At 40.2% G+C, this 24,832-nt stretch overlaps 1 protein-coding gene across 1 annotated transcript in view; it reads left to right on the top strand.

Moving 5' to 3' along the window:
- The window catches only part of LIPC (lipase C, hepatic type), a gene marked incomplete at its 3' end in the record, with an annotated part of 190,570 nt that overhangs the window by 54,269 nt on the left and 111,469 nt on the right, over positions 1 to 24,832 (top strand). The window contains exon 3 of the mRNA XM_082253487.1: positions 21,634 to 21,692. Within this exon, the coding sequence (XP_082109613.1) occupies positions 21,634 to 21,692 (59 nt within the window). The remainder of the gene's footprint in view (positions 1 to 21,633; positions 21,693 to 24,832) is intronic.

The raw sequence follows: 24,832 nt of genomic DNA on the forward strand, positions 1-24,832 counted from the left end.
CCGGAAAACTTGGATATATTGGTAGGTACTAGATTTGGGGTTAAATATTGATTTGTTCCGGAGTTGGGTGTGTTGGTATTCTGGTTCTTCTTCTTCTCCTATCCCTTTTTTATGTTGTTCTGCGAAAAATTTCTTAATGTTCAATTTGCGTGTAAATTTTTCTAGATCTATAAATGTTTCAAAATGGTCTAAAGATTTGGCAGGGGCAAATTTCAAACCTTCTTGTAATATATTCATTTCAGATGTTGTCAGTTCCACCCCTGCTAGGTTAAAAATCCCTTGTTCTAGCCGTCCCTTTTTCGTTTTCTTTCTCCCTCCTCTACATCCTCTTTTCTTGCGTTTTCCCGCATATTGGCCCAGTAGTTGTCTTTCCAGGATCTCTCTTCCCCCTGTTGCTTATATTGTCCTGAGGGCCCTGGCTTTTGTCCATCTTGAGGATGTGGGTATATGTACTGTCCCGAGGGTCCTGGTTTTTGGCCATCGGAGGGGTGTGGATAGTTATATTGATTATTCCTGTAATCTTGATATGAGGGAAGTCGTTCTCTTTCTCTATATGTTCCTGAGGATTCCTGTCTCGATCCCTCTGGAGGGTAGTTGTAGTATTCTTGGTCATTTCTATAAGATGATGGTCTTTCTCCTCCTCTGGATTGTTGATAATTATTATAGTTATCATATTGGTAGTTGTTGTTTCTTCTGTATCCTCTCCCTCTTCCGCGTCCTCTTCCTCTCCCCCTACCTCTACCTCTCACAGGTTTAAATTGAGGTGGTTGGAAAGTATGCTGGGGAGCGTAAGGTGTAGAGTTCGGATTTCTCCGTTCATAATTATGGTTTTCCCTTGCTTTTGGGTAATCCACATATCTGGGAGTGGAAAATTCTTCTCTATCTCCTAGAGGTGAAAATCTATTACTGGTGGGAACCAGAATAGTATTCACTGTAGTGTCTCCCTCATCATCCTCGCAAATGGTGGGGGTCATCTCCTCTCTCCGTAACTTACTATGGGGTGTTACCCTAAAGTCTTTCATAAGATTATACCTTACTTCAGTGTTAGTCTGTTCTCTTTCTGGAGATGATTCCCTAGAATTGGCGCCAATCATCTCTTGCCATTTATAAACTGAGCCTTTTTTATAGTCCTCAATATCCCGCTGATATTTTTTAATTTTTTTCCTTTTTATCTCAATATCATATTGTGCTATATGTTTTTGCATCATTGTAATTTTATCTTTATACTCTTGTGTGTCATTAAGTGGAGCTAATTTTTCTTTAATATTCTGTATCTTTGATTCTATAATGGTTAATTTGGTTTTCCTTCTCTTTGTTAAGAGTTCCATTAGTTGCTTTTCTTTGCTATTAAAAAATTTGAACCATTCCTCCATAGAGGTTTTGTCCTCTATTCCATCGTTAGGATTCACATCCCATCTTAATCGTCTGGGGGTGATATCCTCTTCAATATACCTATCAAAGGTGGTAATATCCCACCAGGTCCTGATTTGCCTTTCTAGGTTATATTGAAGTTGTTTAAAATGTTGTGACATATTTACTTTGTTAATTGATCTTTGTTGAAAGATCTCACTGGAGTTGTAGGTTCTCTCTTTTAATAGGTTAAAGACATCCATTGTTCCAGTTGTTTTTGAGCCGGCTGCCATTCAATAGGTGCTTAATAAGTACCCAATAAATCAATAGCAAATTATAGGAAGGCACTTTTAACACTAGTAATACATATTTAATACACGTGCTACCCTGAATAAGTTTTATTCCAGTAATATAAAAGATCACCAGCGCCTTTTTTATCTACGTCCCATATTTTATATTGTTTTTACAATTAAAAGGGCAGCAGGTTCAGATATATCTTTAAAAAGAGCCAGGCGCCTTCCTATAATTTGCTATTGATAAATACTCAACTACTTGACGTCCGCGCTATAGCTGAATTACGGCCAACACGTGGACCTGAATTGCAGAGAGGGCATACATTGATGTCCTCTCGGCAACGAGCGGCCTGCGCGCTCCCTGCGGAGCGTGCCAGGCCCGCTCTGTGATCGGTGAGTCCATGAGACTGGCCTGATAACAGATCGGAGATCGGAGGAGATCCCACCCCCTTACCATGTGATCAGCTGTCAGCCAATGACAGCTGATCATGTAAAGTAAACAGCAGCCAGCGATCAGCAGTTTTTTTTCTCCTCACACTGTCAGTGTGAGGAGAAAAAAAACAACGATCACCGGCTGCTGTCAGAGGGACATCGGTCCGAAGAGGAGAGGGATTATTTGGGCCCCAAGTGCCACCTACTAGTGCCCACAAGTGTCACCCACCAGTGCCACCTACCAGTGCCCACCAGTGCTACCTACCAGTGCCCACTAGTACTATCTGCCAGTGCCCACTAGTGCCACCTACCAGTGCTCACCAGCGCCACCTACCAGTGTCACCCATCAGTGCTCACCAGTGCCACCTCTCAGTGCCCCATCATGTGTCCCCTACCAGTGCCTATCATTGCCCATCAGTGCCACCTATTAGTGCCAAACAGTGCCCATGAGTGCCGCCTATTAGTGCCCTTCAGCACCACCTATCAGTGCCACTCATCATTGCCCATCAGTGCCACCCATCAGTGCCACCTATGAGTGCCGCCTTATCAGTGCCCATCAGTGTCGCCTATCAGTGCCCATCAGTGCAGCCTCTCAGTGCCCATCAGTGCAACCTATCAGTGCCCAACAGTGCAGCCTATCAGTGCCCATCAGTGCAGCCTACCAGTGCCTATCAGGGCCCATCAGTGCCGCCTCATCAGTGCACATCAATGAAGGAGAAAAATTACCTATTTGCAAAATTTTATAACTAAACTATAAAAACTTTTTTTGTTTTTTTCAAAAGTTGTGGTCTTTTTTTTGTTTGTTTAGCAAAAAATAAAAATCCCAGTAGTGATTAAATACCACCAAAAGAAAGCTCTGTTTGTTTGAAAAAAAATGATTAAACTTTAATTTGGGTACAGTGTTGCATGACCGCGCAATTGTCATTCACAGTACGACAGCACTGAAAGCTGAAAATTGGCCTGGGCAGGAGGGGGGTTTAAGTGTCCTGTAGGCAAGTGGTTAAAATGTTCTATGAACTAAGGTCAAAAACCTTCTACATGCAGCTAACCCCGCAGCCCACCCAATACTTACCTGAGCCTGATCTCGATCCAACGATGTGCACAAGAGCCGAGGCTCCCTTGGCTCTTTTACTCCTGAATGGCTCAGATACAGCAGTGGGAGCCACTGATTTCTGCTGCTGTCAAGCAGAGCCAGTGATGAAGGAGCCTTATGGACACACAGAGCGGGGCTCGGGAGGGAGCATGCACGACTGCCCCCATAGCAAACGGCTTGCTATGGGGAACTCGTGGGGGTCAGAGACCCAGAGCACTGGTGGGGGACCAGAGAAGAGAAAGATCGGGACTGCTCTGTGCAAAACCATTGCACAGAGGAGGTAAGTATGATATGTTTGCTATTTTAAAGGGGAAAAAAACGGAACCTTTAATATTACCTAAAAAAATGGGGGCATACTGATTCATATTTATATGCAGCACCTATTCTTCCATGTATATTCCATATGAGTTTTATTTTCCTATCAGGTAACATTAACATAGTGTTATAGATTTTTCTGGTTGAGACCAGGGCCGTCTTTAACACAGGGCAAAAGGGGCAACTGCCCAGAGCCCAGTCATTGTTGTGGGGCCCAAAGCAGCTGCCCCTTGAGTCCCCACTGCCTGCAAATAGGTAATAAGTAGATTTAGTAGTAGGAAGGTGTCGCGCTAATCTCAATAGTAGCAAAATCAATCTTGACAGTAAAAAAACTTCTCAAGAGAAAATAGTGTCCAAATCAATCCAATAAAAGTGAAGGGAAGGAGGGGTCCACCACCAAATGGAGTCACCAAACACTCTTACCAGCAGTAGAGACCCAAAAAGGGTCACACAGCGCCCAGAGTAAACGTAGGTGGACAGACAGTGGATGGAATCCAATCCCTTATTTCAGCCTTCTATTGCTGCAATCTGGAAGCACCTTCAGTAATCTAGTCACTCTCAGAAGACAAAAGCAAGAGTGCCCCTCATAGTGCAGTAACTCACTTCAATTTTATTAGATTAACATAAAGTAACATATGAGTAACATAGAGTAACATACAGGCGATCTATGGTTGGTTTCCTACCAGCAAGATGGCCCCTGCGTCCCTCGTCTGCGCATGCGCCAGCCGTCAGCCAATCCCGACGCATTTCATCATACAATGACTCGTCAGGGGTGTGACTAGACGGAGGCGCCATGCCAATAAATAATCGAGGGAGGCGGAGCTGCCAGACGAAACCCGGAAGTGGACGCTAACCATAAGCGTTCCAGCAATCCGGAAGCCGCTTATATAGAGGAAAATAAATTTAGGCAGCGGATCTACAAGACACCATATCAATATTATTCCATATTGACACAAATATGCTGCACAAATGATCAATAGTAAAATTCAATTACTCATCATACTAAATAGCTCAGACCGGGAGGCGGCTCCATCTAGTGGAGGAAAAAAATTATTACACGTCCAAACAACACTGAGGCAAATGTCATTGAATATAAAAGCATAAAAATGCTAACTCCATAAAAATCACCAATTAAATAATTTAAAGATAATAAAAAGTATTAAAACTTATAAATGGCTGGAGGTAGTTAAACCACATTACTCAATTCGTTATCTAAAATATTTTGTCTAAAATATTAATACGGCTGGATGTAAAAAATATTTTAATAAAAACGCCTATATCAAAAAAGGATTCAGGGACTAGAGGGGAGCACAACCCTTAGGAATTACTAATAAAGGCATTTATGTCCCAATCGATGTTGAGACCGAACGGAACATAAGATTTTATTTTATATATCCAGGTTGTCTCCAACCTGGATACACCTCTGGTCATATTGCTTCCTCTCCAGTTTCCCGTGAATCGGTCAATCCCAAGGAATAATGTACCACTAGGATCCCTATTATGGCATATATCGTAGTGGCGAGAAACGCTATGCTTCGGGAATCCTTTTATTATATAAAAACTTTTTTCCTTCATACTTCATATTTTATATTCTCCACACTCGATCCCCGACGATCAGGGAAGAACTGCGGTGATCACCGCCGCTCCTCCCCTGGCCCGACTCCCGTTGTGACTGAATACAGCGGGAGACAGCCTCCGGCGCCCACAAGGGGAGGAGTCCAGCGACGTAGGTCTACGTCGCTGGACGATATTGAGCCACTTTGCCGCAGTACGGTCAACGTGACCGGTTCTGCAAGTGTTTAATCTGCATTTAAAAAAGAAAAAAACCTTTTTCCTTTATATTTTACTTAGACATACATTGTTTAGACAGACACTGCTTTTTCTAATCTGCTCTTCAAAAAGCACCAATGTAAGGGAAAAATGATTTATTTTTCAGTATTTAGGGAAAAAAAAATATTTTTTAGTTTTTCATTCAAATGTTTTTTTTTTTTATTCAATAGCGGAATAGAACAACAACAGTATCCAACCTGTTAGGCGTGTGGTGTGTAGCGGCCATGTAATGCAAGCTCAGTGCACATGTGTCTGCTTAATCTGCATGGAAAAAAGAAAAAAACTTTTTTCCTTCAAATTTTATTTTTACATACATTGTTTAGACAGACACTGCTTTTTCTAAACTGCTCTTCAATAAGCACCAATGTAAGGGAAAAATTATTATTTTTCAGTATTTAGGGGGAAAAAAATATTTTTCAGTTTTTCATTCAAATGGGTTTTTTTTAATCAATAGTGGAATAGAACAACAATAGTATCCAACCTGTTAGGCATGCGGTGTGTAGTGGCCATGTAATGCAAGCTCAGTGCATATGTGTCTGCTTAATCTGCATTTAAAAAAGAAGAAAAATGTTTTTCCTTCATATTTTACTTTGACATACATTGTTTAGACAGACATTGCTTTTTCTAAACTGCTCTTCAATAAGCACCAATATAAGGGAAAAATGATTATTTTTTAGTATTTAGGGAAAAAACATTTTTTTTCAGTTTTTCATTCATACTGTACTGTGACACTGTCATACAGCGTTTAGACACTGCTGTTCAAATCTGCTCTTCAAAAATCACCAATTAAAGGGAAAAATTTAGAAAAGACATTTTTCATTCATACGTTACAGTGAGATACACCCTTTGGATACTGTTGTTGTATTCCGCTTATCAATAAAAACCAATTTAGGGGAAAGAAATGTAATTGCAGCCTAGTCTGCTTATTTTACAGTGAACTACACCCATTGGATACTGTTGTTGTATTCCGCTTATCAATAAAAAAAACATTTAGGGGAAAAAAATTAAATTGTGGCCTAGTCTGCATATGTTACTGTTAGATACACCCTTTGGATACTGTTGTTGTATTCCGCTATTCAATAAACATCCATTTAGGGGAAAAAAATTAAATTTGCGGCCTAGTCTGCATATGTTAGTGTGAGATACACCCTTTGGATACTGTTGTTGTGTTCCGCTATTCAATAAAAACCCATTTAGGGGGAAAACATGTAATTGCGGCCTAGTCTGCATATGTTACTGTGAGATACACCCTTTGGATACTGTTGTTCTATTCCGCTATTCAATAAACACCCATTTAGGGAAAAAAATTAAATTGCGGCCTAGTCTGCATATGTTACTGTGAGATACACCCTTTGGATACTGTTGTTCTATTCTGCTATTCAATAAACACCCATTTAGGGAAAAAAATTAGATTGAGGCCTAGTCTGCATATGTTACTGTGAGATACACCCTTTGGATACTTTTGTTCTGTTCTGCTATTCTATAAACACCCATTTAGGGGAAAAAATAAATTGCGGCCTTGTCTGCATATGTTACAGTGAGATACACCCATTGGATACTGTAGTTGTATTCCGCTTATCAATAAAAACCCATTTAGGGGGAAAAAATAAGTTGCGGCCTAGTCTGCATATGTTCCAGTGCAACAAGGCACACAGGTCTCACATGGAGGTCCAGTTATTGATGGTGAAGTGGTGCTGTTCCGCAGAGCGACTCGCGTGCGTGCTGCAGCTGAAACTCCACTATGGCCTGCTGCTGCTCGCACGGTCTGGCCAACATGTGCAAGGCCGAAGTTACACTGCAGCGCTGACAGGCGAGCAGCAGCAGGGTGAGAATGCCGAAAGTGCGCACAGACAGCCCGCACTTTCTGCAGCAGCTCTGACATATCGGGGTAATTTCTAAGGAACCTCTGCACCACCAAATTCAGCACATGCGCCAGGCAAGGGATGTGTGTCAAACCGGCTAGGCTCAGAGCTGCTACGAGATTTCGCCCATTATCGCACACCACCAGGCAGGGGCTTGAGGCTCACTGGCAGCAACCACTCATCGGTCTGCTGTTGAATGCCCCTCCACAACTCCTGCACGGTGTGTGGTTTACATTCATTCCATGTGGGGTCGAGGACCTCATAATCCTCCACATCATCTTCCACGCAGTCTTCACCCCTGAAACCCTTGTCGGACTCCACAATTCGGAATTCCACAGCAGTTGGCACCTGTGTTTCATCATCATGCGAGACGTGCTGCAATGGTCCTCCCATGTACTCATCTTGAGACATAAGTGGTTGGGCATCGGTGCACTCAATCTCTTCCACTTCTGGGGCAGGGCTAGGTGGATGGCCCTGGGAAACCATGCTAACAGAGTCATCAAAAAGAAGAAGAGACTGCTGCATGACTTGGGGCTCAGACTGCTTGGCTGATTTGCAAGGGGGTGAGGTGAAAGATTGATGGACATCGGCTGCAGGTGCCAACTCTGACCTTTCAGCAGAAGACTGGGTGGGAGACAATGTGAAGGAACTGGAGGCACTGTCAGCAACCCAATCTACTATCGCCTATACTTGTTCTGGCCTCAAAATTTGTAGAGGCGCATTAGGCCCAGCCAAATACTGCTGTAAGGTTCTGTCGCCTACTCACAGCTGAGAAAGGTGTTTCACTTGTGCGTGTAGAAACCACATCCTCTCCTTGCAACAGGAGCTCCACCAGCAGCACCACGACCCAGCACTAACATGGTGGAGCAGTATGTGTGCACATGCCTACACGTACTGAATGACGGGTCTGCTCCCTTCAACTTCAGGGTCTCCAAAGTGGGCACATGGCCTGAGCTTGCCCTTTACACCTTGGAGGTGCTGGCCTGCCCTGCAGCCAGTGTATTATGTGAACGTGTATTTAGCATGGCTGGGGGCGTTATCAAAGACAAGCGCAGCCGCCTGTCCAGAGCCAATGTGGACAAGCTCACGTTCATTAAAATGAACCATGCATGGATCCCACAGGACTTGTCCGTACATTGTGCAATAGACATGTATACCGGCCTTACCCAGCCATTGTTGTATTTGATCTTTCTAACTCTTTTGGGGTGTACCCTAATTTAAAAATAAATAAAATTAAAAACAAAAACCAGTGTTGGCTACCTCATCCTCCTCCACCGCCGCTTCCACCTACACTGCCACATCCAGCGCCACCTCAACCTCGTACTCCACCGCTGCCGCCGCTTCTACCTACACCGCCATATCCACCGCCACCTCAACCTCCTTCTCCATATGGGCCTCGTCCTCCTCCTACATCATTCAAGATTATTATTTTTTATTTTTCTGTTTTTTCTGTTATTTTAAGTTATTTCCCTATCCACATTTGTTTGCAGAGCACCTGCCATGCTCTTAAGAAGATGTTGCTGCCATTTGCAGCCCTCTAGTCTTTCCATGTGTTTTTTAGAGCCATTTTAGTGCTCAAAAGTTCGGGTCACCATTGACTTCAATGGGGTTCGGGATCGGGGTAAAGTTTGGGTTAAGTCCGGGTCATGAACCCGGACTTTTTTTTCAAGTTCGGCCGGACCCGCCGAACCCGGACATCCAGGTGTTCGATCAACTCTAATCATTAATAAAATGCAATATTGGTATAGCTGAGTCAGTACAGTCCAGTATAAAAATAATATGATATGTAGATATGGCCCAACATGTTTCGCAGAGACTGCTTCTTCAGGGAACCTGATTTTTCATCTACAACAACGACCTGACCTAGACTCTCAGTAGGTCACTATCAGGTCGCAACTACATCACGCCATTGGGAGACAGTGAAAAACAGAAAATTATTTTGTTTTTGTAGATGAAAAATCAGGTTCCCTGAAGAACTGTTGACCGTCTCTAGAACTGATATTGTTCACTAAATACTACTATAGCAAATACTGCCAATTACAAAGTCTAAAATTCAAACGACTAGTTTACTTCAATAGTAGGGAATATGGCACTCAGTGCAGTTTCACAGCAGCACACAAATTATTGGATTGGACACAGCCAGTCACGTGGTAAAGAGCCAATTTCATTGGCTCTTTACCCTGATCAGGGATGGACTGTGTCAGAGTGACACTCTCCATCCCCGATCGCCGATCTGCGCGCCCCTAGGGGCACGCTAGTGGCGTGCATGAGGGAAGTGCATGTGGCCGGCTGTAATTGGACACAGCCGGTCACATGTTAAAGAGACATTTTTTTAATGGCTCTTTATACCGATCGGGGACAGGCTGTGTCCCGATGGACACCATGCATCCCCGATCGCCACGATGCGTGCCCCCGGGGGGGCGGGAGAGCAGTGGATCCACGTGGACGTCATATGACGCCTGCCTGGATCGAAAAAGTGTTCCTGCCGTCGTCATTTTACAATGGCCCGGTAAGGAAGTGGTTAAAGTGTCACCTATGGAGATTTTTAGGTAGTGTAGTTTGGTGTTGTTCCACGGGCATAGGCAATTTTAAAGCGTAACATGTTAGGTATCTATTTACTTTTTATAACATCTTTTACTGCTTACCAAAAATTGGGTATTATATTGTGTTTGTGTTCACTAAATCTGATTTTAGTGGACAACAATTTTATTCTTTAGAGTCTCTATATTATGTTCAGGGTTCCAAATAATTTTTCTAGCAAAATAATGCTAATTTTTACATGCATGACATAAATATCATAATTAGCCTTGACTGGAAGCAGTTAATAAGACCTTTTATGGCAGAATCACCAGTGATTATTTCAACGAAAGCTGCAGATTTATAGATACCAGAAATTGCTTTTGAAATACCATCAACATTTTAAAAGGTATATAAGATTTTAAAGATTGGGTTTACATCCACATGAAAAAATGTCCAAAAAACATTACAGTTTTCCTTTAAATGACAATCTGTTGTTATGTATGGCCAGATTTATTTTTAAAAACTGGAATTTATCAACTGCTTATGAAGGCAGTTATCATAAACAAACAGTTACCAGTATTACAGGACACGTCTCTTCAGCAGCTGTACTTTATATGCTAAGCTTAGTGTGTCCAAAACTAAAACACCATTTTCTGAAGCTGACTGATCCTCTTTAGGCTAGTAAAAAGAGTTGGCAGCAGGTGGATATGGAGCAGCAATCACTTTCAAGAAACATTATTTCATAGTGCTTGGCAAAGAAAAGAATGCTTGGCATGTGAAATACAAGTAACTGTCCATCTGTAAATGCAAGGCATGGATGATAAAGTTTTTTTTTTTCCTCTGATAAAATGCCAGTGTGTATATGTTTTTCTTGGATTGTTTCTTGGCTAAGGGATCACATTCTTTGTGTTTTATGGCCTATTTTTATGGAAAATGAAAGCAAATATTACAATGCATTTAGCAATACCAGACATGCCTCAGCAAACTAAGATAATTCAGGCAAGAAAAATGTTTCAAACTATTTTAATTAATTTCCTGTAATTGTTTGTTAGTAAACACAATTGCTTTCTCCATGTACAAGTAAAGTTTAAAGCAGAACTTTACTGCATCCCAGCACCACAAACCGAAAATGTAAAATTATTTTTTAATATTATAAGCCAACTTACCAATCCCTTTATGTCTCCATGCTTTATTTTGTTGAGAAAAACACCCCTAGCGTTTCCAGCCACAGCCATCTTGATTCATCGACCATTTATTTCCTCAAAACTATCTACCTTTAAAGGAGAAAAGCTCATTTGGCTGTACTTCTCCTGTGGGTCACAGGAGTGCAGTTTGTTCTGCACCCCTGTGACCCATTTTCAGCAGACAGCGGGCTGAAGCCCACTGTCGGTTGATATCACAGAGCCGGTCCAGCCTGGGGCAAGATCGCTACAATAGAGTAGGGATCTGCCCACTAGACTGGCACCCAACGTAGCCTCTCAGCAAGCCACTGAGAGCCTGCACTGGCCATTCCTGCCCCACCAGCTCTCTGCTCACTGAGCTTTGAGAACCGAGCAATCAGCGATCTTCGATCGCTCGGCTCTCAATCTTAGATTCAGCAGAGGACATGTGCATCATCCTCCTAGATATGTATTTTTTTTTTAAAGGCCAAACTCCTCTTTTAACTAAGGGATGCAAGCGGGAGGGTGTACTTAGCTTAGAAAACCCTTCCTTCAGACATCTTGGGATGTATGACATAATTTTGGCCTAGGCCAGAAAACAGGAAGTAACTGAAGAAATGTAAAAAAAAAAAAAAAAAAAAAAGAAAAGGACATTTTAAAACTTTTTCCATTACCTTTTTTTATGTAGGTCTCTGTCTATTAGCACAGGCTGCATGGGCAATATACCTAAATTTTTTTTTTTTTAAAAAAAAGCATTTTCAGGCAACAGGAGCAGATCATCAGTGATCTGCTAATGCTATCATGTAACCCCAATAAATTAGCTAAAATTAAAAAATTTAGTTAAAGTGGTAGTAAACCAGAACCAAAAAAAAACAAAGAGCCCAGGGCAGGTTATGTCATAATGTACTGGTACGCATCGCATACTAGCACATTATGACAGACTTACCTGAAAATGAAGTCCTCCAGTGGCACACTGTCACCTCTGAAGGTGCTTCCATCCTCACCTGGTCTTCCTCCGTCTTCACGGGCTTTGGCTATCTGATTGGCCGAACCGGTGATGACATTGCTGTTTACGATATAAATTTAAAGAAACCGCACAGTTATGTAATTCCTTCAGAGCACAAATGCGCCAGTGCAGTCACCAGCTGCATTTAAAGTAAATATCTCTTAAACAGTGCACGTTTCGGAGATATTTACAGTACCTATAGGTAAGCCTTATTATAGGCTTACCTATAGGTTTACTCCTACTTTATTTTACTTAAGTTGTAAACAACTGCAAGATTTCACAGACCATCCAACAAGGTCAATATGCCAGTAGCAGTGTAGTTTTTGAAATATATGATTTGTAACTTCCTTTTTTTCTTTTCTTCCTACTTCTCTAATTACATATAAACTTCCATGGTTTTAATCTGTTTGATGGCTGTGAAAATTACAGTGCTTGCTGTATATAAGTGGCAGCATTGAGTTCTAACATCTCAAGCAGGTGCTTGCCTACATCACCAGATTACCCGCAAAAGAGAGGAGTGCTGAACAGGTTTTCTATGCTCTTTATATGCATATCAAGGCTTCCTTTTAAATTTCCACTGAAATGCACCTTTAGTATAAAAATTTGTATCAATTTCCAATATGTTTTTTCATTACAGATTTTTTAAGATGTTAGTAAAAATATTTATTTATAATTTTTTTCAAAAATAAGAAGTAGTTAATACTAAAATGTTCTAAACCAATATATTCACCTCCCTGAATGCCTTGGATAAAATGCAATGATGTTCTTCTAAGACTGCAGAGTGTTTACCTTTGGGGCTTGCTGGCACAATTTCCAAATTATTCATGCTTATACCTATGTCCAATGACAGCGAAATGTGCCTGCTGTTTAGATTTCAGAAGCTAAATGCCCAAACACACTATAACTTTGAATGTTATTGCTGCACATTTTCTATGCAAGCAGGTATTCTGGAGGATCTTATTTATTTTTGGAAATTAATCAATAAAACAAAATCAAACTGGTTTAACTCAAAGGATAAATGCCTTGATCTAAGCAAGTAATTTACGTTACTTGAAATGTTTAGTAAAATAAATATCTAAAAGTAAAATGAGTTTTAATTTCAGCTTTAATATCCATAATATATTAATAAGACATTAAAGCTACTCTTCATTTTGCATTGGACTATAGTGTACAAAATGGATATTAACTTAAAGCGGTATTAAACCCAAAAGCAAACATTTATTATATTGCAGCTTACCAATTCTTAGATGTAATGGTTGCATTCGTTTTCTTTTTTAGGCTTTCTTTCCTTTGTTTTCCCCTGATAATCTGGCCTGTAAATTTGTTGTTTTCAAAAGAACAAGCTCCCTTTTAGCAGTTAGAGAGCTGAGACAAACCATTTACCACTGACAGAAGTGCTTGCAATGATCAACTTTTGTTTATTTATGTAAAACCTTTATCTCCAAAGGAAAAATGTATTGTAGTAACTGCTTAAAAACTGTGATCTGGAGTTTGGCTTTCATTTGTTGTGTCTAAATATGCTAGTATTTCTCACCCCCCTTCATTAACAATGCTGTTGTCCAAAGGTGCTCCAGTGCTCCTTCATCCGGAGTGCAGGCACTCTAATACAGGAGGTGTGTCACTGGCCAGAACACAAGGTGAAAACAAAGGGAAGGAAACTTAAAAAAAAGAAAACGAATGCAGTCATCACATCTAATAACAGGGAAGCTGCATTATATGACATTTCTGATTTCGGGTTTAATGCCGCTTTAACAAAATACATGGTATTGCTAATTGATATCCCTGGCACCCCATAACTCCACCAGCTTGGTTGGGCTTACTCTCCCCTCAAAGACTACCTGCCAGGACATCATACAGTTTTTGCAAAATATAGGTGGAAACTGATGCAGTGTAGCTTGCCTTTGTTTCAGTTATTTTAGGGTATTTTAGTTATAGTTGTTTTACATTACAAGACAGAAACAATAAAGTTGAACATTGAAGCAACTAGATAAGTATCAGTTTTGATTTATTTAATTTTATATGTACCCATGTACCCGCACAATCACACGTTTGCAAAAAAAAAAAAAACACATTAATTAACCACTTAACGTCTAGCCACGTAGACCTACGTCGGCTGACTTTGCGGGGTTATACCGGGATGATGCCTCTAGCTAGAGGCATCATCCCGTTACGGTGGTTTGAAGCCGACGGTCGGCTTTCCATCGGTAATGACCGATGCGGCTCGGGAGCCGCTCGATCGTTACCCGGGGGCGGGAGGGGACGTTCCCCCCCTCCCGCCACCTTCCGTGGCTTTGCTCGGGGCTCCCGTCCCACCGGGAGCCCCGAGCACCCAGCCGACACGTCCACTGGCTGGATGGAGTCCCGATGAATGCAGGAAACGGCATTGATCGGGTCTCCGAGGACGTAACCCGGAGGCGGCGTCCATGACGTCACTTCCGGGTTACTGTGCTGCAAAAGGCGGCAGATTTGAAAAACGGCTGTATGCAAAAATGCCGTCTTCGGCGTTTTGCATACAGGGAAGTGTAGTGGAGGGGTCTAGGGTCTTTTAGACCCTCGATCCCTCCATAAAGTGTACCTTTCACTACATATTGGTGTCACAAGGGATGTTTACATTGCTTGTGACAGCAATAAAAGTGATCAGATTTTTTTTTTTTTTTTAAAAACCTGTAATAAAGTTAAAGAAAAAATAAATAGGAAAAAAAAAAAATTTAGCCGCCCCCGTCACCGTTATCTCGCGCACAAAAAAAATCGTATACGCAAGTCGAGCCGCGAATTAAATCGCTGTTCAAATCACACATGTGAGGTATCGCCGCGATCGCCAGAGCATGGGCAATAATTAAAAAAAAGAACTACACTCTAACTCTAAACTTGTAACCGTTAAATAAATTTAAAGTGTCGCAGATTGAGATCTCTATTGACCGTAGTTTGTCGCCATCCCACGGGGGGGCGCAATTTTAAACCATAACATGTTGGGTATCTATTTACTCGGCGTGACATCATCCTTCACAATATACAAAAAAATGGGCTAACTTTACTGTTTAGTATTTTTTAAATGCAGTGAAATGTGATTTTTCAAATTTTTTCCAAAAAAATGGCGTTTTAAAGATCGCTGCGCAAATACCGCGTGACAAAAAATTTAGCAATGACCGACATTTTATTCTCCAGTCTTTGCTAAAAAAATATATATAATGTTTGGGGGTTCTAAGTAGTTTTCTAGGAAAAAATACTGATTTCAACTTGTAAACAAAAAGTGTCAAAAATAGGCTCAGTGGTAAAGTGGTTAAAGAAGTTAAACTACAATAATACATATATAATAATAAGTATCTTAGTATAAAGAAGAATAAAAGGCAATGTCTCCTTCTCCATATTGCTGTAGCCCAGCACCTGGCTACATAATGTAGTCTGTGAATGAAGTAGAATTGTGAGCAGAGATCTTGTAGACTGAAAACACAGTCCCCCACTTCCACAGAATCTTCTTTAACCACTTGCCGACCAGCCACCGTAGTTTTACTGCGGCAGGTCGGCTCTGTTACACAAAACAGTGAACTGTACATGTATGTCGCTTCATGTAGCAGTTAGGGTGGGCGCGACGGGAGCCAATCAGTGGATCCGGCGGCCGAGATGTCTGCTGGGCAACCACAATCGCTCCCCATTGGGACAGAACGATGGTCTGCCGATGTAAACAAGGCAGACTGCTGTTCTGTCAGTTATGAACACAGGGATCCTGTGTTCCTCTTATTTAGGAGCACAGGTCTCTGTGTTCATCCAGTGAGCCCATCCCCCACACAGTTAGAAAGCACCCCCTAGGCACAAATGTAACCCTTTGATCGCCTCTGGTGTTAACCCCTTCCCTGCCAGTGTCATTAGTACAGTAACAGTGCATATTTTTAGCACTGATTACTGTAGTATTGTCACTGATCCCCACAAAGGTGTCAAAAATGTCAGTTAGGTGTCCTCCACAATGTCGCAGTCCCACTAAAAATAGCTGATCACTGCCATTGCTAGTAAAAAAATAAAATAAATAAAAATGACATAAATCTTTCTCCTAGTTTGTAGACACGATAAATTTACCAAAAATATGTGGCAGAATACATATTGGTCTAACATTATGAAAATATTTGATTTTTAATTTTTTTTTATTGGGAATGTTTTATAGTAGAAAGTAAAAAATATTGTTTTGTTATTTTCAGCATTGTCGCTCTTTTTTTGTTTATAGCACAAAAAATGAAAATTGCAGAGGTGATCAAATACCACCAAAAGAAAGCTTAATTTGTGGGGGAAAAAAGAACATAATTTTTATTTGGGTACAGCATCACACGACCGCGCAATTGTCAGTTAAAATAAAGCAGTGCCGTAGTGCAAAAAATGGCCTCGTCATTAAGGGTGTAAAACCTTCCAATCCTTAAGTGGTTAATAAGTAAGGGAGATCTCTGAACCACTATAACCAAGCTTTGTCAAAGAGAGCAGGGGTATGTGGTTGGAGTAAACAATCAATGCTCGTCACCTGCTTGGGAACTGCTGATGCAGGTGGTAGACTTTTAATAGGAGAGACCAGTATATTTAGAGTCCATAAATCCCAGTTATGCCTTAATAGCATGTGTGAGAGTAAGGTATCTATAAAAAGTGGTGGTTGGCCAACTCAAAGTTATTTTTCATGTTCATATAAATGATGAATCCCTTTCTGAGCCCATCCCAGTGCATATGCATACTCGTAGAAAGTTTTGGAGTTTAAATTAAAGTGTAAGTCCACCCTAAAACTAAAATCCCTACATCTATAGACATCCACAATCTAACTATAACCTATCTAGCCCTGTAAGGAAGAAATCAGTACACATACCTTTTTTGAAGCCGATCCAATACGGTTTCCAGTGGCGGAAGCTCTGCAGAGGACACGACCGACAATGGCTGTGAAATGACTGGGGAGTGATGTCACCCATAGACTTACTATGGGGCTTCCATTAGCAGATGTGTCCTCTGCACCCGCCTCCACAGTGAAGCCATGGCTGACAGCTCAGGATCGGGTTGGATCAGCTTATAAAAATGTATGTATACTGATTGTTTCTTTACAGGGCTAGATCGGTTAATGTTAGATCATGGATGTCTATAGATTCAGGGATTTTAGTGTTAAGGTGGACTTCTACTTGAAACCATATAGGAGTATTAGGTCAGATTCCGACCTTGGTACCCTTATGGCACTTTGTGCCATGTTATTACACCTAGGCCTAGAGGTGAGTTTTTGTCACAGTGATGGAGGGGGGAGTTTGACTTTGAACAATTGATTTGTCAGCCTCTCATATGAATTTTGTATTGCTGCTGCTAAAGCAGTGGCCATATTTTGAACGGAGGGACTAAGCAAGTCAATAACATAAGTCAGCTGAGCTGCCTAATAGTAAAAGATTTAGTACTGATAGGTCTCCCATATCTTTATGGACATGAAGACTGCATCTGTTATTGTGTAGCATAAATGCTTCTCATTTCTTATATGTAAGAAATGTAAGGAGTGTATGGATATAAAGTATTTGTTTGGAATATACACTGTGGCTGAATATAGGACATAAAGGGATTTTGGGAAATAGATCAATTTAAATTTAAAAGTGTATGCATCCTATTAGGTTTAGTGGGAAGGATTGCCACATTTTAACTTTGGCTGTCATAGTCCTGACTAGTAGGGTCATGTTCAATATGACATACAATAAACAAGATACCACTCAAGGTCAAATCCTCCAGTAAACCTTGTATAAGCAAAGGAAGAGGGTTCAATTTGACATAGTCTTGTAGGGAGTGTTGAATCATAATTCCTAATTATTTAAATTTTTTGAGCCATTTAAACAGAATGACTAATGAGGAAACAATAAGCCGAGTTTGTCCTATGGGAATGTGGTGCATTTGTCCCAGTTAACTTTTAGTCCTGAAAAAGTGCCAACTATATCAATGATCCTGAGCAATATATGAATAAACTGTAGCTTTCTATCTAAGTATATCCAGGTATCATCTGCATAAGGAAAAATCCTTTCCTTCATTCCCCTTGGAGTAAGATACCTAATTATGGTTCAGTGAGGTTGCATGGTAGCCTATACATTTCTAACTTCAGCTTGTTTAATTAGGCTTTGACAAAAAAACTGGAAGCTGATTGGTTTCTATGCAGAGTTACACCAGATTTTTCACTCTCCAGTCTTAGTAAATGAACCCCACTGTATTTTTAAGCCAATCAGGAATAGTTATATTATCTGATAAAACCTTTTATTGCAGAAGTCCATGTTTAACAGTGTTTGCTTGTACACAGATTTAAAGGCATCCCAATGCTCTTCAGAATCCTTCTCTATAATATAATTTGTTTCTCTTTATCATTATTACGTTATCTTTAAAACTCAATGAGATTGATACAGTATACTAAAGGCAAGTAAACTGTACACTTTGCAAGTACAGTTGCACTCTGCAAGGGCATTCGCTCCAGAGCTCGGTAAATGAGGAAAAGCTCTGCTGACTTTTACCATCCAATCATCTGCAAGCAAACATTCTTATTTTTTTCTCTTGTGTGTAATTGGGTATTCTTTGCAAAGTGAAGTTCCACTTTATTTACTAACCTCTGGAGCAAATGCCCCTTCACAGTGCACCTGCACTTGCAAAATGCACAGTCTATTTGCCTTTAGTAAATCAGCTCCAATATGTCAGCAGTGTTGTTAGGGCACCCCGGTATTAAGGGCTAATATATGCAGGATTAATGTCACTTTGTTTAAGTATTTATTGCTTAATGGAGATTTTAGCCTGTCATATCCAGCTTAAAGTGATGCAGCAATAATTTAACCTTTTCGTCTCTCCATTGTCATATTCCAAAATTCTAGTAGTCATGTTGTACAAGTTTGAATGCTTGTGGTCCCTGTTCAGAATGTCTTCTAATTCATTGTATTTGTTGTGTGTACTGTACTTTAAAGAAGATTATTTTAACAATCGTGACAGAATTTGAATCATATCAATTCCCCAACATCAACGGACAGTTCATTTTCTGCTCAATCCCAAAGGAACATGGGGAGGAATTACTGTGAGCAGCAAATTAAAGTGAGATGACAGGGCACATGTAATGGACAATTGTGATCTTGTGCTAATCTGTATTAAGGATTTGGCTATTCTGTCCTTTATACTGAAAAAGTATTGTTGTTTGAAACTGTGCATGGTCTATGCTTTATGACAACTTCTTCGCTATCTATTCCTGAGCCACAGGCTTTTATATATTTTGAGTATATTCAGTTGTAATCCATCTTGTTTGCTTATTCCATTATTGAATATCTGCATAAGCCATAGACAGTCCATCTTTTACAGTCATCAGCTTCAGTATGCATTGCAGTTACTATTCTTTTTTTTTTAACTTGTCCCTGACAAACATTTGCTACATAATAGGCTGTAGTAATTGTTTGACTGTAATACTTTGCACTTCTCCTGCTTTTTTTGCGGCTGAAGGTAGCATCTGTTGGCAGGCAGCTCAGATGTTGGAAAGAGTGCATTTTACCACTTCCTGCCCTCACTGGTATCCCTTTCTGAACACCTTGGAAATGATTGGCCAATCATGTGTCCACTGTGATTGGCTATCACAATGGTCACATGATTGGGAGCCTTACCACTGGCTAGCAATCGTCACTTCATCACATCACCTGCAGGAACACAGTCAAAATCAGCTTCTCCTCTTTCCCATGCATAAGGTGGATATATTCATTGCATACTTGCCAACTGTCCCTTTTTTCCTGGGACAGTCCCTGCAAATAGGAGCCTGTCCCAGGTAATTTATATTGTCCCTGGAAGCGCCTGTTAATCGGGCTGCCCATAAATGTTACGCAGAAGTAGTGCAGCTGAATGGGAGAATTATTCCAACTCTTCTACTGTGGCCTTAAGTTTGAAATTCCTTTTTTTTAATTTTCTGTAATTCTCTCTATATTGAGTACACTCTATAATCTGATAAGTAGACGGGATTAATTATGCAGAGTGGGCGGAGCTTCCGGGAAGTGGGTGTGGTAATTGATCTCTGTGCTGCAAAGTGTCCCTGGAATTTTTTTTAAATGTTGGCAACTATGTCATTGCTATATTGTGCTTGGGGACCTAGGAGAAAAAATACAGCCTGTTGGTTTTCCCTTAAAGTGAAGCTCCAGTCCCCATAATCATTTTTTTTTAAAAGATTCCCCATGATTGTTAGTACTAGTACATTAAAATTTGGATGCTGTCCTAACTGCTTTCATGCTTGTTATTTTTTAATCTGTAATAACTTACATGATCTTGGAGGCAGGGGCCATCGAGGATGTGGGCATCTGAAGGCCACTCATGTGTATTTCCTGGATAAGGTGCAGCTGGCTACCCAGCACTTTCGCAGTAATAAAGCTGCACTGCTCTCACTCTTCTTGACAGGTTGCCATAGCAATGGCGGCGTCAGTGTAAGTTCCTGCCCCATTGCTATAGCAACCTGTCAATCAGGACATCCCAGGTCTCCCGTTCGTGTCATTTCCTGTCTGAAAATAACACAAGATTTCATCACTAGGACTGCTGGGATACATGGCGTCGCTATCCCAGGAGCCCTTGCAATTTGCCTAGTGACGTAATAACCTAGGCCGCCACAGCTGGTAGTGCGGCTGAAATAAGAAGAAAAAGGTATTTTCTTACAAAAAAAATTACATTGGTAAAAGCATTTTTACAGGGGATAATGTACATAGCAACCATATAAAATGTTATTTTCTATAAAATGCAATGCAATATGGCAACCTAGAAGTGTTCTGTTCAATTTTTTGAGTCTTTTGTGGAATGTGTCAGATTTGGCTTTTTTGGCTTTTTGTTTCTCCACTTTTTTGTGTTATACCAATACAAACAAAAGAAATAAACATTAGAATGCCTAAACATTTGTAATTGCAACAATTTTCTGGGTGAAGTGGTGCATCATCTGGCAGAAATGCAGGGATGCCAATATTTTTGGCCAGGACTGTATTCCCTAAATAGTTTGTAGTCATTAGCACCCTATTTGGAACACCTACTTCTGGGGAGAAAAATGGGGAACTTTTAGTCTACCTTAGAGAAGGTTTCTATTATATTACACAGCATACAATTTTGTAATAATCAAAAACATATTTAATTGTTTATTTAGGGGACACATTATTGTCATTAAAACTCATCATATTAGCTCCAAATCTTATAGCTTTTACACAGAGCTTAAAATTGACACGTTTTGCTATCACAAATTAATTATTTGTGATTTACTGTGAAGCAGAGGCTAGCTCATCATTTCCAATATGAAACTACAATTATATCTGTGAACAATCATAACATATTATTAAAAAATAGATTTAAATGATATAATAAATATAAATACAAACGAAGTAAAGAACAGCAAAAGCCATATATATGTTTTCTGTCCTATAATGATCATAATGTGTCAAAGAGGAGGGAAAGGAAAAAAAATATCTCCTCTATGACACATTATGATAATTATGGGACAGAGAATATTTTTTTTTGTTATTGGCTTTTTTTTTTGCTTAGTTTATAGTTATGTTTACTATATAATTTAAATATATGTTTAAATCATATGATTGTTATGATTGTTAACAGATATAACTGTGATTTGAAACTGGACATGACGAACGGGCCTCTGATTTGAGATATGTTGCACCAGCTAAAATATACAGAAGGGCCAACACATTTTGTCTGCTTATATTTGTTGTTTATTTGGGATTTGCAGTTTTTAGCATGTAAAATTTTCACTTCAGTAATACCTCCTATTTTTTGTGTTTGCAGGTGACTCTAATGATAATAATAAGAAAAATCCATTACCCAACCAGAGGAAAAGTGCATATCCTGAAGGTAATTTTTGCACTTAAAGTGATTCTAAACCCTGGCAGTAGGGCTGCATCTAAATTATGGGGCACACCAGCATGCATCTGATGACATGTGAAGCAATTTAATATTTAATCAACAAATACCTTTTTTCATTTTGTGTAAGGAGGGTCGCGTGAGTTTTTTTCCTTTTTCACCTTTAGCGTGGCCCAGCTTGGGGGTGGGCTAAGCCAGAGCCGGTAATGTGTCCTGTTACATCATCTTAGCTGTTTCAGCCCCCCCCCCCCCGACACTGCAAAGCAAAGTAGAGCTGTCAGTCAAGGATCTGATTCACCCATCAAAGCCTTGGGGCAGATCATATCATTGACTGACAGCTCTAACAGCTCTAGTCCACTTTGCATGGCCTGGGGGAAGAGCCTAAAAAAGCTGAGGGACAACGCAGGACATGTGACCGACTCCAGTTTGACCCTGCTCCCAATCCAGGCCATAATAATTTAGGGGATTTCCTCTACCGTTCGCCATGTGTAGACACAGTTTACTTAGAGAGAAGAAGAGGAGCATGAACAGAGTGTTGGCAATGGTGCAGAGGCTTTCAAGCCACTCCAGTCATGGGTGAATTTTAACATTATTGAAATACTGTTTTTTTTTTTTAATGTAAGTGTCTAAATCCTTTTTTGAAGCTAAGAAAGAATCCCCCCCCCCCATATTCAAGCATTTTTGATTGTTTCTGCTAGTTTAAGGCTTCATGCACATGGGCGCCTTTGCCTATGAAGTGTGAATACACTGTGTTTGTGGTGACTGGGATGTCTTGGAGCTGTGTAAAGCTGCAAATAGACATGAATGGGTGAAGGTAGCTGTACACAGCTATGCACCTTTATTAATTTTAAGTAACGCATGCATACAGACTTAATGTCCAGACCAGAACACATGATACCTGCATATGGGACTTAATGCCTGTCTGCATGTGCTAATTTTTGCTAATGGAGGGTACAGCAGTGTTATATCTCATTAAAGTTTGCTATTATTTTAAAAAGATTGCTTCCCTCAAGAACTAGTTATGGCCAGCTCAGAATGCTATTTTATTACTGTTTTATGTAAAAGCTGGAAGTATTCCTAAATGCACAAAATACAGTAAAACTGGATATTAACATGTATAAGTAATACCACCAGAGATTGTTGATCCAGGGAATATTCCATTGCCTTCTGGGGGATCAGGAAGACATTATTTTTTTCCCTGCTAGAGCAAATTGGACAATGATTTATTTTTTCCTTTCTCTCCAACAACTGTTGGTAAAGGAATGTATATATGGAGGTTTTCTATTTATTTACTTTTTGTCTTTATTTTTTTCTATTGGTTTAACTAGATGGACTTTTTCAACCTTATTATATCTTTTCATTTTTTGACAACACTGAAGAAATTACACTTTGCTACAATGTAAAGTAGTGAGTGTACAGCTTGTATAACAGTGTAAATTTGCTGCCCACTCAAAATAACTAAACACACAGGTATTAATGTCTAAACCACTGGCAACAAAAGTGAGTAAACCCCTAAATTACAATATCCAAATTGGACCCTATTTCCCAATACAACTTCTGGATATGACGCTGAGCATGTGCACTCCACTTCTTTGGTCTGTCCTGAGTGAACCTGTCCTGTTAAACCCCTGTGTGATCTTGGCCACCTTGCTGCAGCTCAGTTTCAGGGTCTTGGCAATCTGCTTATAGCCCGGGCCATCTTTATGTAGAGTAACAATTCTTTTTTTCAGATCCTCAGAGAGTTCTTTGCCATGACGGTGCCATGTTAAACTTCCAGTGACCAGTATGAGATAGTGAGAGCGATAACACCAAATTTAACACACCTGCTTCCCATTCACACCTGAGACCTTGTAACACTAACGAGTCACGTGACACAGAGGAGGGAAAATGGCTAATTGGGCCCAATTTGTATATTTTCACTTACGGGTGTACTCACTTTTGTTGTCATCGGTTTAGACAATAATGGCTTTGCGTTGAGGTACTGTATTTTGAGGGGACAGAAAATGTACACTGTTATACAAGCTGTACACTCACTACTTTACACTGTAGCAAAGTGTAATTTCTTCAGTGTTGTCACATGAAAAGACATAATAAAATATTTACAAAAATGTGAGGGGTGTACTCACTTTTGTGAGATATTGTTTATACAGTAACTAGCTAACTATGTGTAATATGCATTATATGGGTCCATACGAGCAGCCACGTTTGTGTATATATAGTATTTCCAAACTCTCCCTGCTTTCTTCTGATCCTCTTACATCAACGAAAAGGTATGTTTGATTAAAATCAGACTCTCTGCAGTCTGTATTGATGTCAAAGACCCACAATGCACTAGGTAGCTAAAGATCATTTCATATTTGTCTAAGTTGTAAATTATGTGATGGAACTCAGATTGGTAATTGTAAGAAAATGACAACTGGATATTTAAAATTTGGATGCTATGGACCAATACAGACAGCTCCTGTGAAAGCTATAGATAGGTCTCTCTTAGGTCAAAAGGAGCTTGTAAGACATTGGATTACCATTACTTCTAGTTCTGTTTTCTCCAATCCTGGGGATCTATAATCCCATCTGTGGTTCGCTCACAGTGTAACACTTTGATCTCTGCATTGATAGAGCTCTGCACAACATGGTAGCCTGCTCTAACCAGCTAAAATGTAGTCAGCCCTGATAAAGGAGAACCTTTATATAATACCTGAAAGATATTGCCTTGTGTCAAATTTTTACCATAAACTAAATTAGTTTTTAGATGAAACTTCTTATGTTGTTTGGCACTACTCTCACTACTCTTTCAGAACTACCTCTACTATATCTACACTATATTGTCAAAAGTATTAGGACGTCTGCCTTTACATTCACATTAACTTTAATGGTATCCCAGTCTTAGTCTGTAGGGTTCAATATTGAGTTGGCCCACCTTTTTCAGCTATAACAGCTTCACCATTTTTGGTAAGGCTGTCCACAAGGTTTCGGAGTGTGTATATGGGAATGTTTGACCATTCTTCCAGAAGAGCATTTGTGAGGTGAGCACTGATGTTGAACGAGAAGGCCTGACTCCCAGTCTCCACTCTAATTCATCCCAAAAGTGTTCCATCAGTTTGAGATCAGGACTCTGTGCAGGCCAGTCAAGT

The sequence above is a fragment of the Pelophylax lessonae genome (genome assembly GCF_965119305.1).
Source record: "Pelophylax lessonae genome assembly, chromosome: 4".
Taxonomy (NCBI): Eukaryota; Metazoa; Chordata; class Amphibia; order Anura; family Ranidae; genus Pelophylax; species Pelophylax lessonae.